The following is an 18,274-nucleotide window of genomic DNA, read 5'->3' as shown; positions in this document are numbered from 1 at the left end:
ACACTTTTTTAAGTGTTACAGTGATATTTCGTTGGCCTCCGTATTAGCGCATTGCGCCGAACGCGGATAGCATGATGTTGTAGTCGCAAGGGAGCAATTGATTCGAATAGACGTATTGTACCGTACCGCATCATATTGTATTTCAAACTTTTATATCACGTGGCGTGAGAGCGTGTGGTCACGGAGCCCCCGGTGGAGGCGCTATAGACCCTGCACGGTGGCCCCGGTGGCGGCGCCATTGTTTACGGGGGGCGAGAGCAGGGGTCACGGAGCCCCCGGTGCAGACGCTATAGACCTGCACGGAGGCCCCGGTAGAGGCGCCATTGATCACGTGGGGCGTGACCGTGGGGTCGCGGAGCCCCCGTGGAGGCGCCATAGACCCTGCGCGGTGAGAGCGTGGGGTCACGGAGCCCCGGTGGAGGCGCCATAGACCCTGCACGGAGGCCCCGGTGGAGGCGCCTTTGATCACGTGGGCTGAGAATGTGGGGTCACGGAGCCCCCGAAGCATGCTGAAGAGACCCCGTGTGTGTGAGATGTATGATGTACAATTAGAATTTCAACGATTTATAAATAAAAGTACACACGGCTGAACTCAACGATAAATTTATTAATAAAATTATTTACAAAACTTAGGATCGATAAATTAAACATCAAAACTGAACATCTGAAATAATCAATAAATTATTAACAAACTTCAATATTCAAAATTAACGCGCAAAACTACAATCAAGTCCCGACATACATATTTATTTATCGTGTATATCTTATATGACGGATATTGTTTGGAATTTATACATATGTTTATGTTTATATATTTTAAATTTTATATTAAATATTTAAATAAATAGATAAAGTATAGCATTGTATTTTATTGTCTCTCAACGCAGAAACAACTTGTGTGTTGGATAGAGATGGCGTGCAAAATCACTAACGGTGATTTATCACAGTGATCGCCGAATCACGATCACGGTCGTGATTTAACTTCATTCACAACCGTGATTGCGATTTTTCTATCTTGGGTGAATTTGCTCACTGCGATCGTAAGTCCTTGATCTTTAAACAGAAAAACGTATTCAATATGATTTTACGATAATTACATTACTATTCGTGTTTGTAAACATCAGTAGAAAAAACATGTAATTCTAAAAAAATGATTTGCTAGGTAACATGTAGATTATAATTTGTAATCATTAATTTATTCATTATTCTTCATTGTTTTTACTTATTCCTTCACTTTATACGATATAACCCTAATTTTTGTTTTGATGTCGTTAATGTGAAATATACAAATTATGTATCGCGTGTAAAGAACTGTTAGGTTTCTCCACCAATAAGAAACGATCACGGGAAATCACGAATCACTGTGAAAAATCATCGTGATTGGGAACGAACGTGATCGAATCACGAATGATTCACAAGTAGCAGTTCACGCCATCTCTAGTTACGAGAGTGTTACCGAACGACAGATTTATATACAACAAGGGGGTGGGGGCACGGGCAACCGATGAACCTACGAGATAAAATTACATTGTGTCGTCTCCATCTATGCTTTCATGTGTTTTTGTGTGTCGCAGGTGATACAACGCAATTCGCGCGTAAACAGGGTAGAGATATACGTACATACGTACGACGAACCGGTCATTGTTTACAGTTTAGAATAACAAACGTCGTGCTGTATCTTTAGCATGAAAAACAAATGTGGTAATCATGAAACGGATACTATCTTGGAGTAATTAATTATGGTGAATAAAGCAGCGTTTATCTTTCTTTTCTTTTTTATAACCGTTAGTTACGGGAATATTCTATACATCCATGTGTACACTTTGGAGCAAACTCGGCTTCCACTAAGGGAAAAAGTGACGCAGGAGAACGGCCTCCTACCACTTGATAAATTTATTTCAAGTACTGAAATAAATATTAAATTGAATGATAATTTGTCATAAATTTCAATAATTCCCAATACCAAGTGGTAGGAAGCCTTTTCCCTACGTCACTTTTTCCCCTAGCGGCAGTCGAGTTTGGTCGCGAGAATACATAACTTACAAATTTATATTATTGTTTGTTGGGAAATTTTTTTGTCCAGCTTTTCCCTCGATCGAGTCTCGATCGTTCAAACACGTTTTGCAATTCTAAACTTGATTTTCGACTATCCATCTCTATTTAGTCCAACGGGCCCTTTCGCATGAGGGATTGATATGTAGCAACAAAGAAAGCAGGAACGGAAGAAAGCATTGTAGAGAACAACGGAGATCCGTTTGGAAAGATAGGATTGCGTCCTGCATGCGACGCGATATCTTCGTATGTACATATTTCTATTCTTCTGTTGGTATATGAGAAGGTCGCAGCTGAACGAGCGACAATGTCGAGGTTAAGATACGCACCTTTCTTGATAGTCCCCTCAATACATATCTCTCGCCAGTTTTCCGTCTCCCTGCTATAATCAAGTCACCAGCTTATCTGCAAAACAATTTTGTTTTTCCCCATTCTGCGTTACTCTAATCATCCGAACTATTATACAATTCTCCAATCACGAAATTTAATTCGGTGGAAGAACAGATGATGTGACTCGACACGACGCAACATTTCGTATTATTACAGGCCCGTTGCGAAACTGGTTTGTTTTGTTCAAGAGCTCGCTTGAATTGGTCCAACTTCCCGGTCGAAAACGCTACGCGTGAATACGCTTGAAACGCAATCTAAGGAATGACAAACACAGTGTTTTCATGTGTCGTCGTTATTTACCTTGATCTTTAATTCAATCGTTACTATTATTATGTTAATATAGTCAAATGGTATAAACAGAAAATTCGTATACATATTTATTATCGGAAGAATATGTAGACGCAATCGTCACGGGCATTAAACAATCGGGCTATCACATCCTTCCGGTATAATCAAATGTGTATCTTGATCTAGATCACGTCATACAGAGATTCCATTAACTACTTTTCATCCTCGAAAGGATTCTCCTTGTATGAGATCCGTTTGAACAAACTGATACGAAAACATCGTTGCGCTCGATCCTCGACCGTCACTACAACTCCCTTTCGCTAAAATGTTTTTACTCCCGCAAGTTCCATAACATTGTGTTTCTAAATCAGAAAAAACAATAAATCGATTGCCTCGTCCCCCTGTGAAGACGAAACGGTCGGAGTAAAATTTTCATTTTTATTTTTTTTTTTTCGTCTTTTACACAGAGCGTGTTTATTATCGGTGGGAGACGGGCTCGCTTACTCGGTAGAACTCGATGGGCGATCTGGGTCAACGATCCGACGCGCTCTCCGTTTCCTGTCTTTCTCTGCTGAAAGCAGAAGGAGGCTTGGCCCCTGGTCCGAGGACCGACAACCAATCGGAACGCTTCTATCCACGAAAACATGGCTCGCGTGTTTTCTCCGTCTCGGTTTCGATCGTGCGAATGTCTTCTTTTCCCTCTACGCGCGTGGTACTTACTCACTACCGATAAACAATGCTATCGAAACTCGGGGGTACTCTCGACGTTGGCTCAGTTGGACTCGGTAACTCGGACGAAGCGGAACCACGGACGCGAGTTTCTATCGCTGCTTTAGCGCGGAATATCAAGAAAATTTCAAGACGAGACAAATTCGTCGCGCGAGGCACAATATTTTTTTTTTGCCGACGCTGTTCTCGCCAAGTTCTTAAAGTGAAGAAGCCCACCGTTGCGTGAACTGTTGTGCTTGGACTGTTATCATCGCGGAAGCCACGGAGTTGGAAGCAGAATTTTTAAGATCCGGTAAGCGGATTTGACGTCGACGCGACTCGAAATAACAATAATTATATACATAGTATTTAACGATAGAAAACAACGATGAGGAAACCAAGTCCACATTTGAAATAGCGTTCGTTCAGCAACGTTAGACCCGAAAGGATTTGGTAACCGCGTTCAAACTGGTCCAACCGGTCCAAACTACCGTGAATAATAACAAATGACGAGGATGTTGGTTACGCAGTTTTGTTCATCTTCGCACGTCTATTGTCATTGGTTTCGTAAAGTTCTGTTGAACATTCATTCTCAGTTCTTTTTATTTTTCCTCTTACAATTAGACACCGTCAATTAGAGCGTAGCTAGATTATTATGGGTAGATTGTGTGCGTTTTTTTCGACGCGTTCGTGTGACTACGAATCCGAAACGAGAAGAAGAAACGATCCACGAGATTCATCGAATTCAATGTCAGGTCCATGGTCGAGGAATTAATCTGGGTACCGGCCAACCGTTGAGAATCCGGATATTATGTCTGTTCCGCTGTGCATTAGTCACCGGCGCACGCGTATAGCTTTTGTTTGCTCGTTAAACGTCAGAGAAGTTTACCGATATAATATAGAACGACGAGTTGCTATTCCAAAATTGGATTCACGCGGACATCCGTGTTGTGGTCGTTCATCGATCGCGACTCGTCGACCGTGCAACCGTGTTTCCACGCGACAACCAATTTCAATCGCGACGAAGCAGATATTTGAATCGACAGTTGCAGCCTGCTCGATCGGAACGATTAACGGACGGATAAAGATGTTTGTCAATTTCCATAAGATCGGTTGCTCGATATCTTATCTGTAAACACGACGAGGTGCCGTGAGTCATCCTTTTGTTTACCGAAATACGTTTCGTTTCAGGTTACATGTATATACCGTATATGTATACATATACTCTTGAGTTTATACGTACAAGCATACACTATCGTTCATAAGTATTAGGACACCTGGCTTGTCTGAAGAAAATGGATGTTTCATAAATATGACACAGTCTGGGGCACTTTAACTATTTTATATTAGCGTAATTGTTAACGATCATCGAGCTTTGAGTTTCCCTAGACAATATTTACTTCCGACCTGCAACAATTCCGTAATGCTTTATCTACTTCATATACGATCAGTGTTCTAATACTTATGCACGGGAATGTATATGGGTCTTCTCGCTGGTAGATTCGCAGACGATTCTATTACATAGTTCGGTGATATATGCTATATGTACGGTTTCCAACAGGAAACGCATGCATCTTCGAATTCGTTACTTTCTCCTCCCGAATCGAAACGTTTCCACTTTAATCCTGCTGTAAAGCCTTGTCACGATTCCTTTAATGAAACGAATGTTTTCAACGATTCTCACACACGTTCTAACCTCCACGGTAGAGACCACGCGACGATTGTAAAGAAGCGCCCAGTTCCTTTGCTTTCGACCAGCTTGGACAAGCCTCCGTCCGGTGTTTAAAACGGGAAATTGAAGGAGATTCGAGGAAGTAAGAAACGATCGGTGTAACAGTCGATTCGGTAAACGCGTTTACGACCAATGAAGTATGCACTTGTACATACATACATATACTTTCTCCTACAGCGGCACGCTGACCTGCACCGCCTGTTTTACTTTTTTCGTTGTGCACATCGACACAGCCATTCCATCTGGTACGCGATTAAACAACAAACCGGTATTGCATAAGCACGTGTCGTAACGCGATGTAACGGAAATGAACGGGAATGGAGTGAGATAGCCGATTGTCAATCGAAATTACGCGGAAGAAATGAAGGACACCTGGTACAAAGATTTGGTAAAAGCACAAATGCTTTCGACGCCAACAATCCGATGCCATTTTCGCGTGGCATTTATGTCTTATTATAGCTTCCTCCTTCGATATTTCACGAACGATTAATTTTCATCCCGTGGACGGAAAATGTCACTAGTCATCGTTATTCGGCGCTGACAGTGAGTAACGCAACCACCGTTGCTATATAGATAACATGTAGTACATACTTGCAATACACTGAACACTGACGCAGTCATCGTTGCTGCATTCATGGATTCGTTGAATGAAAAGGAAACATTGTCCACGTATGGGGAAAATGAAGGACTATGGACTAACCTATAAATCGTAACGCGACAAAACATAGTATCTCCGTAAAAGCATTGTATTCGACCGGTACTGTACGATAAATTGCCTCATTCTTCGACTTGATCGTGATTACTTTCGATACGGTTTCGATTGCATAAGCGTGCCACCGGCCCAAGTCGTGGTGTGGAAAAGAGAGGGAAAAAGGTCGTGGCCGAAATGACGCGTAAATAAGATTTTACGGTTTGAAAGTCGCCCGCCAATGACGAAATTTCAGAAGGGAATCGATGCTACCGAGAGAGGGGAGATAAATTGCAAAGAATTCCGGTCCGGTGGATTTCGATGAATCTGTTCCGAAGACCAAAGATGAATTCGTCGAGTATGTATGTATGTATTTTGATTTTCGTTGGCTCGAGTCCCTTTCGCCTTGACAATTCGCCGAACGTCAAACGACTTGCCGTTGCCGTTCGAATGACTCGTTCACGTTGAAGCATTTTCTTATAAAAAATTTTCTTCGCGTTAATTATGCCCACTTTGTTCTCGACGTCCATCAGGAAAAGCGAAAGGAGTGAACATAATGAACGAAAAGGAACCACGGGAATATATTCGTAGCAATCTGAGGAAAATAGTGTTCCAACGATTGAATTTCTTGAAATTCGTCCAACCGTCGATTTCGCGCGTCTACCGAGTTTTTGTACGAACGGGCTGGCTGTCCAACTTACGCAAGATCGACTCCTCTCGTGTTAAGGCTTAGGGATCTCTGTCCGTATGTAGTACGTAGACTTCACAAGAACAGTCGAGCCAATGATGTACGCAGTGATACGGAATTTGAATGCTCTGTAAAAAAGAGTAACGAGTACTCAACGTTGTACGATTGGTATCACGCCGTTGTGTGAGATACGCGTTCATCCGTCGAACAAAGTGCAACATTCAAGATACCAGGCGTTGCGTCAACGAAGTTTTGTCAGTGTAACGGAGTTCAGCGATTAATTTTTCGAAAGTAACAATCACGTCGAAACGGAGTGGACACTCGCGTGGTGGTTACCTTTGATTCGTTCACATGAAACGACCGAGTATAGAACTTGCGTAACGATAAGTAGCGTTTTAATTTCTCGGTTGTACGATTTCACTGGCGTCGAATTCCGATGCATGACATTCGATGAAATTGGATTCGATTTGTATCGTTTTAATCGATGTTTCTTGGCGAAACTATCGAACCCAGTAGAACGAATATGACTGCTGTAGAAAAATTTTAAATCGAAAAATTTGATATCGCGTCGTCGATAGAGGCTCTCGAAACATCTGCTACGATGAACACTCGGCTGAACGAAAATACTTTTCTTTAACTGGTGCTTTTGTTTACGTTGCAGGTTCGGTGCGATTCAAAGAACGCGGTGAACGATAGATCCTCGTCACGTGGTCATAACGCGTCTTATTGAGCGACGCGCCATCGGCGCACGGATTGGACGGGACGGGCCACGTGACCTTTCGGAACGTCAACTGTGACTACCGTCTGCTGGTGCTCGGGCGGATTTCTCAGCAAACCTTCCACGAACAAAGGATAAACTTTTGCCTTGGTCGAAGTTGCGAATTTCCTCTTACTGAGGGATCGCTTAGTCTCCCCGACCTTCGATCAGTACATTTGTGATACAAGTTTCGGTGCAGTGAGTGTTCGCGATAAATCAAATTTCGCCGTTCAATCGAGATATTTACCCGGCGGCGACTACTTGACAGTTCCTCGATCGTCTTCGAGTCAGTGACACGGCTTCGTCGCAGAACCGTTGGATTTCGGTTTCAAAGTCCATCGCGGCCCTCGACCACGGTCCGTTCGAGGACGACGCGTTTTCGCGACCTTCGTATATGTCGTCGAGAAACAATGTGTACCGACATGGTTAAGTGAATCCTCGAACAGAATATAGAGTGGATCGTAGTCTTGTCTTTGCTATCAGTAAATTTCAAAGTCACGTCCGCGTTGGTCCGGTGTCGCGGCAATTTCGAAACAGCCCAAACGCGAGAGCGGTCATTGCCTTTTTGGCCTTTCGAGAGCGATTCGATTAAAAATTGATACGAAGATGTACAGCATGAACTACATCGGGAAATTTATCAGTAATTTCCGAGACTTCTACAATGAAATAAATGCGGCAACGCTTACCGGTGCCATCGACGTCGTCGTCGTTGAGCAACCGGACGGATCCTTCACTTGCTCGCCTTTTCACGTGCGTTTCGGGAAACTTGGTGTACTTCGTTCCAGGGAGAAAGTGGTGAGTGCCTTTTATTGAATAATCGACAGAAGGTTTCACAAATTGTAGGCAAATATTAATTCATGGAAATCTTTTTCATAGGTGGACATAGAGATAAACAGCGAACCAAGACAAATTCATATGAAACTAGGGGACTCTGGAGAAGCATTCTTTGTAGAAGAAGTTTGTTCCGATGGTTCTCCAACAGATACAGAAATTCCACCTCATTTGGCGTGCTCTCCCATTCCAGACGATGCATGCTTCCCACCATCCCGATTCAATGTTCTCTCCGATCTTCCTATGGAGCATAAGGAGAAGATTCTAGAAGAATCTGTTTTGTCCATAGAGAAAGAGAAGTGGGAACAAATGTCTGCTCTACCTCCGGATCAACGAGAAAGGTTTTTGATCGAACAATTTTCAGACCTTCCGGCAGAAAGCAGGGAAAAGTGGCTTGAGATCGCTTCTCTGACAGCTGAAGAAAGGGATGAAATGTTCAAAGAGAATTTTGGTAATATATCCACCTTGCAGAAACAGAAAATGATTCGCGAACAATATTCTGCTCTGAAAAGCGAGGACAAAGAAAGATTGTTCAAAGAAAATTTTCCTGAATTACCTGCCGAACAAAGACAGAAGTTCGAGATAGCACTGTTGAGCGATTGGAAAGAAAAAGAAGAGGAGAAGCGGGATTCCCTAAAGAACGAGGAAGAAATTTTTGACATGGATGGTATAAATGACGATGAAACGCGTCCAACCACTGCGTCAACTCCTAAATCGTTTGTAGCCGTAACCTCCTCCGATAGAATTCGTAAAATCAGCGTAGTAAAGAACGATTTCAGACCGATCATGGACGACCCGCAAAGTAGTTCGAAGGAGAAGTCCAGTGACGAGTCGAACACGTCGTTGAACAAGAAAATTGTTAAAGACGAGCCCGTAGAAGAGCATAAGAATAGCAATTCGACGAAACGAAAGCGAAAGAGGAAGAGCATTATGAAGAAGAAAGGATCACAGAGGAAGACCAGCAACGGCAGTAGTAGCCAGACGGAAATGAGCGAAAACGATGTCTGTGTACCGGACGAATCTCTCAGCGAATCTGTAAGTTGCCTCTACGTAAAAAAAACCTTCACATTTATACATTAGCGTTGCGTATTGATTCGTACATTGGATGAAAGATGTTGAAGGGGCCTAGTCCGGTTGCCGAAATAGAGAATATGAACGCCTCTGCCGAACCCGTCGTGTCCGTTCAAGAATCGTGCGAGAAACGACCCGAGACAGACTTCCATTTCTTCAGCGATACAGAAGTCACAAAGTAAGCCGTTGTGTCTATGTGCCTAAATTTGACGGGGCATGCAAATAAAAATTTCAAATGAGAATATACGAAAATAAATTATTACCGTGTTTTGTCGTCGTCGTGTTTCATAGGAATCAAGATTCTAGACCGTGTTCCCCAGTTCAGTCTGACACAGAGTTTGAAATGCGAAAAATCACGCAAGACAGCGCAGAAGGAGAAGAAGATAAAAGTCTTCAGCAGAGCTGGAAATGGGGCGAATTACCAACTTTACCCCCAGACACAGCTCATACGTCTCACAGGAATTCGTTGAATTCTTCGACCACTGTTAATCAACCGAACAACAGTTGGTAGCATTTTCAATATATCCATTCATACTGCTCGATCGTTCGTAAATATTTGTACTAATAATTTAACCGTTTTTTAATTTTAGCGGAAGCACATCGGTCGATGCTCAGTGGAATGTTCTCGTTTATGAAGAAGACTTCTCGTGTAAGACACAATCCAGAGTCCGGGGGAATTTACCTCAGCGACATAAATGCTGATGAACTGGATCCCGAAGTCGCAGCTCTTTACTTCCCTACTTCTCACAGAGGTCCGACCGCGGCGAAAGGTGCAAATAACTTGTAGCTGTAGCTTTATTTCCGTGTAAATTAGTATATACTTTTTACGAGAACCAAACTGATCATTCATATTACTTCACTTTCTTCAGTTTTTATTTAAAATGCCTGAAATACATCAAATGCTCGAGTCTTACCGTTTTTAACAATTTTCATAACCTATTTCGTTTGAATGTTCAAATTAAAACTACGCAAGATGCACCTAATATTAAAAAAGTGTCCGTTGAGACAGTAAAAGGTGTCAAGCATATAATTGTTTGTAGACGGGAAAATGGTGGACGAAGAAGATACCGAATCGGGCAATGGACCGAGTTTACCGCAAAGTCCAAACAGTGTTGTGGGAGCTATTGGAGGGCCAAAGTCTTTGGACAGTGACTTCGAAGAACCAAAACATACTATGTTTGACAACAACATGGACATTAGTCTATCTCTGTGCGGTGGTTTGGATTCGGAACACGGCCCGTCCAAGGAGGCTTTCCATCAAAATTTGCTTCAATTCGAGGACGTCTGTTCGGATCCCAAGTTGTACGAAAATCCGAATTTGGTTGTAAAAATCAGCGGAAAGTTTTATAATTGGCTTACTGCCTGTCCCATCGTGATAACTTACGCTGCTTTTCAACGGCACTTGCCGCAAAATACAATCGAGAATCTGTACGCTCAGTCTATGCCGTTGCCGATGCACGAAGAGAAAAAACAAGAGAACAATGGTAAACCTGAAACACGCAGCGGTTACAGTTCCTGGTTTTCGTGGCGACGTTCCACGCAGCCGTCTAAAAAGGCCCAGGACCTTAGTCAAAGTAAGCTGCCTTTTATTGTCGCATTGGAACGATCGTGCCGCGATATACATTTTCAATGTTACGTATGAAATGTTACAGCCGATGGAGGTGGAGTGAATCTACAGGCTTCGGAACAATCGGTTGGTGCAAAGGAAAACAATCTGATGGACGAAATGTCGAGCAGGGATGGAAAGATCGATCAAGGTGCCGAATCTATGCCTGTAGTCGAGACTGGAGAAGAATGTACCAAACCAACGAAAGATATGGTCAAGACCGAGAAGAACCGGGAAAGAGAAGGTGAAGGTTACAGCGGCAGCGAAGATTCCGATAGCAATCAAAACGAGTCACAGGGGGTTAAGATACCCAAGGAAAGAAGATCTTATTACGAGTCGACTGAAAAATACCGCAAAACACTGAGATTATCATCTGCGCAAATAGTACGTATTTTGACTTTTATCACAGACGAGATATAAGAATAGACCTGACATCTTACGGGACTTGGTGTCCCGCGCAAAATCACGCTGGTTTGAGCGCAGTCCACATAAAAGTTTCCGACTTCAGGAACTACGTTCGACACCGTGATGACGCACAGAACACACATACACACCACACCTGTGACCAGGGTCGTTCCTGAGTTGATGGCAAAGAATTGAAACAGAAAATTACATTGCATGTTAGATCTATTCTTGTATCTCGCCCGTGCTTTTATACAGTGTTGTATCGCATGCACGCCATCATTTAAAATGAACCTTCTCTTCTACAGGCGAGTCTTGACTTAAAACACGGGGCCAACGAAGTCGTTTTTAGCGTGACAACGGCTTACCAAGGCACGACCCGTTGCAAGTGTCACATTTATAAATGGAGATGGGACGATAAGATCGTGATCTCCGATATCGACGGAACTATTACGAAGTCTGACGTGTTGGGTCATATTTTGCCAATCGTTGGCAAAGACTGGGCCCAATCAGGGGTGGCTCAATTATTTACAAAAATTAAAAATAACGGCTACAAATTACTCTATCTGTCGGCAAGAGCAATCGGGCAAGCCAGGGTTACCAGAGAATACTTGAAAAGCATCAAACAGGGTGACTTGTCGCTGCCCGAAGGCCCGTTACTTCTAAATCCGACCAGCTTAATTTCAGCATTCCACCGCGAAGTCATAGAAAAGAAACCCGAGGAGTTTAAAATATCCTGCCTCAGCGATATTCAAGCATTATTCCCGGAGGGCTCCAAACCTTTTTACGCTGGTTACGGAAACCGGATTAATGTAAATGTTTTTTTCAACGTATCTTAAGCTTCGATAGTAAATGTCGTCGACGTATTTAATGCTCAAGATTTTCTTTTTGTGTTTTTGTTTAGGATGTTTGGGCATACAGAGCTGTTGGTATTCCGACAATGCGAATATTCACTATAAATCATAGAGGTGAACTGAAGCATGAGCTAACACAGACATTCCAATCCTCGTAAGTAACAACTATTGGCAATTTACAAATGTATTATTTTGATTTTTGACAGTATCTATTAATTTTTTTTTTTACACATCTACGCTCAATTAATTTAAAATCAAATATTTAATTGGAAGATACGTTGTGTCGCAGTGTTATTGTACGCTGAACGTGTCGAGTCGTTGCTTACAAATTTTTAAATACAGTCACCTTTTTTGCATGTTTAGTGCAGTTAGTTTTACCACTAGTACGCATATTAGTGCATCTCTATAGATAGAATCGAACTTGGCGGTGCTCGCAGTTACGTTTAACTGAAATGTTAATGCAAAACGAATACAAGCCAAGTGTCGAGGGTTATTCGAACGTGTGAAACAAGAGAAAATCGTAATAATTAGAGGGGAAGATTGCGTGTACACGATGGTTCTTGGAAGAAGTGTACTCATAGGAGGGATATTTCTGTGATTACAGCTACGCGTGTCAGTGCGATATCGTCAATGAGTTGTTCCCGCCACTGCCCGTACGAAACACCTACTGATGGCGGCACAACCATAACTGTTTCGTTCTGTTGATCCACTTACTCGTGTTTCTATAAACGGGACTCTTCCAAAGCAGTATTACTCGTGCCATTGGGCCCAGAAAATCCTGTCTATCTCGTACAAATAACTTTGCTACCTCATTGCCAAGAGTATTATGACAATTTATTTTTATATACGTATAGTAGAAACAGCGGTAGAGATTAATATAGTAGTTTCCTAACGAATTGATTTCGAGAATGATAATTATGTGCGCTCACGGTCGCACTTTGTACCATACATCTACATGATTCAACGTCTCCGCGTACAATTCTACGTAGTATTCCATAATTATACGTAAAAAAAAAAACAAGTATTGTCAAGAAGAGCAAAGTACGCGCGTGTCACACACCAAAACTAACTTCGAGGTGAAGTAATTCGACATTTAATTTGCCCTGATCAATCCATACCACTAGTATGTTTTGAGGTATTTGGTTGTGGAAGAACACCTTTATCTATCTCCTTACGATCTATAGGGTAAGCACTTGTTCTTAGACGGTTAGTTGCTTCTCATCATTCCATATTCACCGATCCTCTTTCATCTACGAGGCAGCCCCTAACGTTGTCAACCAGTTAATATGAAACCATAATCGACTAACGTCTTCCGAGAATTGTCTGTTCTCCCGATTGCACACCACTCTTCAACCAAGTACATCGAACATATTACAAAAGGCTCGTTTCCATTTCACCGAATTGCCCCATATTTAGATTTCAGCTGATTTTATTTTTTAATTTTTTCAAGAGAAGGTGATAGGTATTTTCAGATCAATCAGACATGTAATATACCATTTTGTGCCTTTCAAAACCCTCACCCTCATCGAGGTAATGATAGAAGACTAAAGTATCTTATCCATACATCTGTATTGTAACACTTTTCTACAACAACTAACAGTTTGACGTCCACTGATCCTTCTGTTCTGTGTCATTCGACTTTTGTTCAACGAACACGACATCGAAATAACGCTCGCCGTATAACACTTTTCCTGTATCGTTTTCTTTTTCAGTTACTCAAATATGAGCTACATAGTCGATCACCTATTCCCAGCCTGGAGGGTAGACGCCGCGGACGAGTTTAGTAATTTCGCGTATTGGCGAGATCCAATACCAGAACTGCCGTTGCTGGAGGAACTTTATGCTCAAACCCGGATTATCTGCTAAGGATTAAACGTGTACGTGTTTTGCAATCCACGCAAAACGATATTTTGTTCGTAATAAGAAAACGATCGTCGTATTTAGCTACTTTTTATACTCCACGTATATACACATATATATCGGCTACAGTGTTGTTGTTGACTGGTGCGACATTTTTTTAATGTGTTTGCAACGCGATCGTAGGCTTGGCATTTGATGTATTCGGTTTGTCGATAGACGCTAAAAACAACGATAGACACGCGAGAAACAATTCTTGCCATTGATCTAAAATCTAAACGATTTACGAATAATACGAGATATCTAATAATCGTCAACGATTCGATTCAGCTACATTCCAATTCGATTAGAATAGGAGAACCGTTACTTACTAACGACGCTTACTTGATATTAAGCTACGTCCGTATTATTTGCGACGAAACTCTTGGAAACGGTCACGTGTTGTGCTCGATACGATATATATCCCGCAGGTAACCGATCGATAATCGAACCACTCTCGATACCGATCAGAACAATAAAAACGTAGTGACAGTTTGCGCGTGAAATGGTCTGAGTTGATCACAAAACGATTGTGCGTGCATAAAGGAATCGTTGGTTCGTTAGTAGACTCGCGAGGAAAGTTACTGAATATTCGCACTTCGCTACTCGCGTTCCTTTCAAGACGCTTTTCTTTCGTTTTAGTCGAAGCACCCCGATGGTAAGAAACTTTTAATCGAAATTACCTCTAGCACACGGGAGTCGAGCTGCGTATTGTAATATAATTTAAACATCTATCCTTAGTTTATTTTTATCGAACGTTTCATTTAAGGAATCCTTATTTATTTTTATACGAGATCTCTGTGGAATTAGTGTGCTGTGAGATTGCCATATCTTAGGACTTAGAATGATAATCATTTGTGTATTGCGATATTTCGATCCAACTAGTGCTTGGTAAACAAACAGCCAGGACCCCCCGATCACCAGTGTACAAAAACGAGTAGTTCGTGATTCGCAAGAAGAAAAATTCTTTTGTTTGTATATTTCCTTATACTGAGTTACTTTGATTTATAGTTCAATTCATTTCTAACTCACACACTGGATCGCTCACGAGTTGTCGTTTTACACGACACCACGTTTACGTACACCCGTGTCTTTCAGAATGTATCATCGAAGCACGCGTTAATAGAATAAAATAAGTTGTCGTTTCCTACAACAAAACTAGTGGAACACCAATAAGAACGACAGTAAAGCCATTTACTTTTTCGTTTCTTTGATATATATATATATATATACATAATACGTTTTAGCTTGTATTGTTCAAACATGCAAAAAGTACAATTACGTTCAACCAAAGAAGAATAGAGTTGGAAGTATTTACAGTTTCATGAGTTAGTGACTTTCGAGATGAGCTGTTTAAAGAGTTACAACAGTATATAGTTTCTATTCCAAGGAAGCCACTGTACAAAAAAAAATATCGACAATTCGATTCTTAATCGATCGGATGCAAACATCTCTCAGTGCAGGTTACTCGACGACATTGTGTGCATTGTGTTTGATTATTTCGTTCAAAAGAAGCGTTACGATGGAAAGAAACAATAATTGAACTATTATTCTTGCAACGTTTACGGGTAAACCGTTTAGGTATTTAAAGGTACGTTAATTATTGCTTTATAAAGAGTGTATATAATTCTAACGACGGTAGAACAATATTTTATAAGTTGTCGAATGTTTAATTTTTAGTATTATTTTATTTCTTCTGTTAACCATGTTATACCTAGTACAAATAAATTAAAATTTATTTATAGTTTCGTCGGTAGATTTTTTAACTAGAATTTTATATGCTCTTGCACAGTCGACCCTGTAAAGATTCTTACGCAAAATCTACAAAGTTCTTGTTCGTGACAGCTTTCTAGACATACTGTCAAGCTTTAATACTCTTGAACAACTATTAAATTATACAACATAATTTTGAAAGCCTTCGTACGCAACAGTCTTTAAGTATTGCTTGTCTAAATACAAATGTGTATGCAATAAATCATCATACGTAAAATCGCCAATGGTTAATCTGACCGATTGAATTCCATAATTCAGTTTTGTTTCGACCATCGGAAAAAACATCGATAGGTGTCTGCAAATGCGATATTATAACTACATAGAGTATAGAGGAAGTGATTTCCATATTTCCGTGTAACTGGTTCAGTATTATCTGTTATGATACGAGTGACTTTCTGTCTGTATTAATCGTATACCTTGTATCCATCAGTACAATAAACTACGAATTAATGGTCTAATCAGTTATAGATTCTAAAATTCCAATGTCCTGTAGGTAATGTTTTATTTCATTGTGTATAAACTCAAGCATATTGGAGATGATATAATCGTTTCAGTATTAAGGTAAAGAATCCGGGCTTTTTTTCTTTCTAATTCCGTCATGTTGAGTACAAAGATGTCCTGCTTGGCCAACGGGTTTTACTCTACAATGAAATGAATAAGTAATAGTCGTTTTCGTTAATAGTCGCCTTCAAACAGCATTCGCACGAGTCCGCGACTTATAAAGCTAACCTCGTATTTTAGTCTATCTTTTCTACGTCTTGTATTCTCTTCATCCTCCGATATATCTGTAGAATCGACTGAAGTTCTACTACTCTTTTCATTGGAGTTTACATTTAGAACAGGTTTACAGTCTTCATTTCGCGAAGTTTCGGAACACCAGTAATATACGGTCTGCGACGTGTATAACGATAGGACAATTTAAATTATCGTCGCAGAACGTCAATCAGTGTAGCGTCACTTACCCATAATACTCCAATTATCCATAACAAGGTAAAATATATTGGTATTAACATACTTTTGCATATCAAAGATTTCAGTAATGATTACTGTATAAAAAATACTACATACTTTTTATTGTATGAAAATTTAATCTTTCATGATGGTGTGTATATCAGTTGTTTTAAAATTTAAAAGAATGAAAATGCACAAACTTCATGGTTTTGTTCAGAATTAATCTACAAGGTGAAGAATTTATTATTGTACAGGATATACAAAGTATTATATAATATGTGCCTATATTAAAAATTTGTGTATCTTTTTCAATGACATAGCATACATTTCAGGTACTGTCAATTCCTTGTGTTTCTTCCACTTCCATTTCCTCTTCGATGGTTTTTTCTGTGTCTTCTCTGGACACGAGTTGTTTGTATCCGTGTTTTTTAGAATATACTCCCAAAGGTGTCAATTTAAAAGTAGCTAGCGATTTATCCAGTAATTTCTAACATAAAGGAGACTCATTGAAACAAATTGTTCAATTGTATCATGACAACCAAATAACACTTACCAATATCCTTGCTTGTTCTGGAGTTAATGCTTGTCCTTTCTTACAAACATTGTACTCTTTGATTAACACCACTACACCCTTCTGGAGAGCTGTTGGCATTCCTAACTGCCTCAGATGAGGTTCTATGCTATGTGGAAACTCTGGCATAGGTCCTTCGGGTAACGTTATGGTTTCGTTTGAGATAAAACCAGATCTAGCATAATCTGCTTCTTCGTACTCTTCCATCCATTTCAAAACCTAAATACGAAAAAAACGAACTGTCCGACTGTTATGGCATTTATAAAATTTCACGAACGGGTACATGCCTCTTTCTGAGTCCTGTTTGTAAACAACAAACCGCACTGTCCTCGTAACGCTTCGGCTAATTTATGCAGCCCTTCCGCGATTTCTTTGTCCGGCGTGTTGCCTAAGGCCAACGATATTACTTTGTTTTTACCAAAGAAAAACCGACTATCCTTCCATTCTGCTCTCAAGTCTTTCAGTTTATTGTTACGCATATTGTGTACCGAGACAAGGAATATCCTTGCATATTTTTCGACGGTGTTCCTAACATCTTCCACGATTTGTTGCTTCAAGACAAGGCCTTTCTTACTTGTTTTCGTAAGAGATACTGCGAAATACAAGTTTGTTAATTACTTTGTGACACACGCGAGTTTTTTTTATACTACCGCAGGTTAGTAGTATTCGATAACTTTGGCAAATTTCTTTTAGGTTAGGTTAAAAACTATACGCTAATAAAGAGAAAATTAACAACACGATAATATAGTACTGTAGAAAAACATTACTTTTCTTATCTCTTTTTGACTTAGGCATCTTGCTACCTAAGTATATTATATATTACACGAAAATACACATCGACGATTCACGTTATCAATCGGGTAAACACGTGCTACGGCCACGCGCACAATGAAAATGGCTTCGTACCGGATACCGGTTGAAATCGTCCAGGTTCTTAATTGGTAATTACTCTGAATAAACGACAATATATGCTACAATTTTCTTGATTTAAATCATACTATCTATCATAATCTGAA

At 40.6% G+C, this 18,274-nt stretch overlaps 2 protein-coding genes across 4 annotated transcripts; one reads left to right on the top strand and one right to left on the bottom strand.

Moving 5' to 3' along the window:
• The first annotated feature begins 3,719 nt into the window (after window positions 1-3,719).
• LOC107193625 (phosphatidate phosphatase LPIN3) lies at window positions 3,720-15,127 on the top strand. Of its 2 annotated transcripts, none has more exons than XM_015583111.1 (11): window positions 3,720-3,751; window positions 7,208-8,098; window positions 8,180-9,169; window positions 9,256-9,383; window positions 9,497-9,708; window positions 9,796-9,975; window positions 10,246-10,779; window positions 10,858-11,195; window positions 11,522-12,025; window positions 12,118-12,221; window positions 13,780-15,127. In XM_015583111.1, the coding sequence occupies exons 2-11, from the start codon at window positions 7,910-7,912 to the stop codon at window positions 13,931-13,933; spliced, it is 3,333 nt and encodes a 1,110-aa protein (XP_015438597.1). In that variant the 5' UTR covers window positions 3,720-3,751; window positions 7,208-7,909; the 3' UTR covers window positions 13,934-15,127. The 2 variants fall into 2 exon arrangements, with proteins under 2 accessions (XP_015438597.1, XP_015438596.1); XM_015583110.1 differs by having other exon boundaries at window positions 9,247-9,383.
• Window positions 15,128-16,840: 1,713 nt separating this feature from the next.
• On the bottom strand, window positions 16,841-18,134 carry LOC107193546 (mRNA turnover protein 4 homolog). 2 transcript variants are annotated; one of them, XM_015583015.1, is made up of 5 exons: window positions 18,026-18,134; window positions 17,546-17,850; window positions 17,241-17,477; window positions 17,013-17,174; window positions 16,841-16,911 (listed from the first exon to the last, which is right to left on the bottom strand). In XM_015583015.1, exons 1-4 carry the CDS (start codon window positions 18,051-18,053, stop codon window positions 17,016-17,018), a joined length of 729 nt encoding a protein of 242 aa, XP_015438501.1. In that variant the 5' UTR covers window positions 18,054-18,134; the 3' UTR covers window positions 16,841-16,911; window positions 17,013-17,015. The 2 variants fall into 2 exon arrangements, with proteins under 2 accessions (XP_015438501.1, XP_015438500.1); XM_015583014.1 differs by lacking the exon at window positions 16,841-16,911 and having other exon boundaries at window positions 16,974-17,174.
• Window positions 18,135-18,274: the final 140 nt, after the last annotated feature.

This window comes from Dufourea novaeangliae, unplaced genomic scaffold (genome assembly GCF_001272555.1).
Source record: "Dufourea novaeangliae isolate 0120121106 unplaced genomic scaffold, ASM127255v1 scaffold6, whole genome shotgun sequence".
Lineage (NCBI taxonomy): Eukaryota > Metazoa > Arthropoda > Insecta > Hymenoptera > Halictidae > Dufourea > Dufourea novaeangliae.
This window is presented reverse-complemented; position numbering and strand designations above follow the sequence as displayed.

Bases quoted from the DNA above. Each gene is read 5' to 3' on its own strand.
- LOC107193546 (XM_015583015.1), bottom strand. From the start codon at position 18,053: ATGCCTAAGTCAAAAAGAGATAAGAAAA. The intron at 17,851-18,025 runs GTAATGTTTTTC...TGTATTTCGCAG, and splicing joins GTCAAAAAGAGATAAGAAAA to TATCTCTTACGAAAACAAGT. The intron at 17,478-17,545 runs GCATGTACCCGT...TTTCGTATTTAG, and splicing joins CAAACAGGACTCAGAAAGAG to GTTTTGAAATGGATGGAAGA.
- LOC107193625 (XM_015583110.1), top strand. From the start codon at position 7,910: ATGTACAGCATGAACTACATCGGGAAATTTATCAGTAATTTCCGAGAC. The intron at 9,976-10,245 runs GTGCAAATAACT...AATTGTTTGTAG, and splicing joins AGGTCCGACCGCGGCGAAAG to ACGGGAAAATGGTGGACGAA. The intron at 10,780-10,857 runs GTAAGCTGCCTT...GAAATGTTACAG, and splicing joins GGCCCAGGACCTTAGTCAAA to CCGATGGAGGTGGAGTGAAT.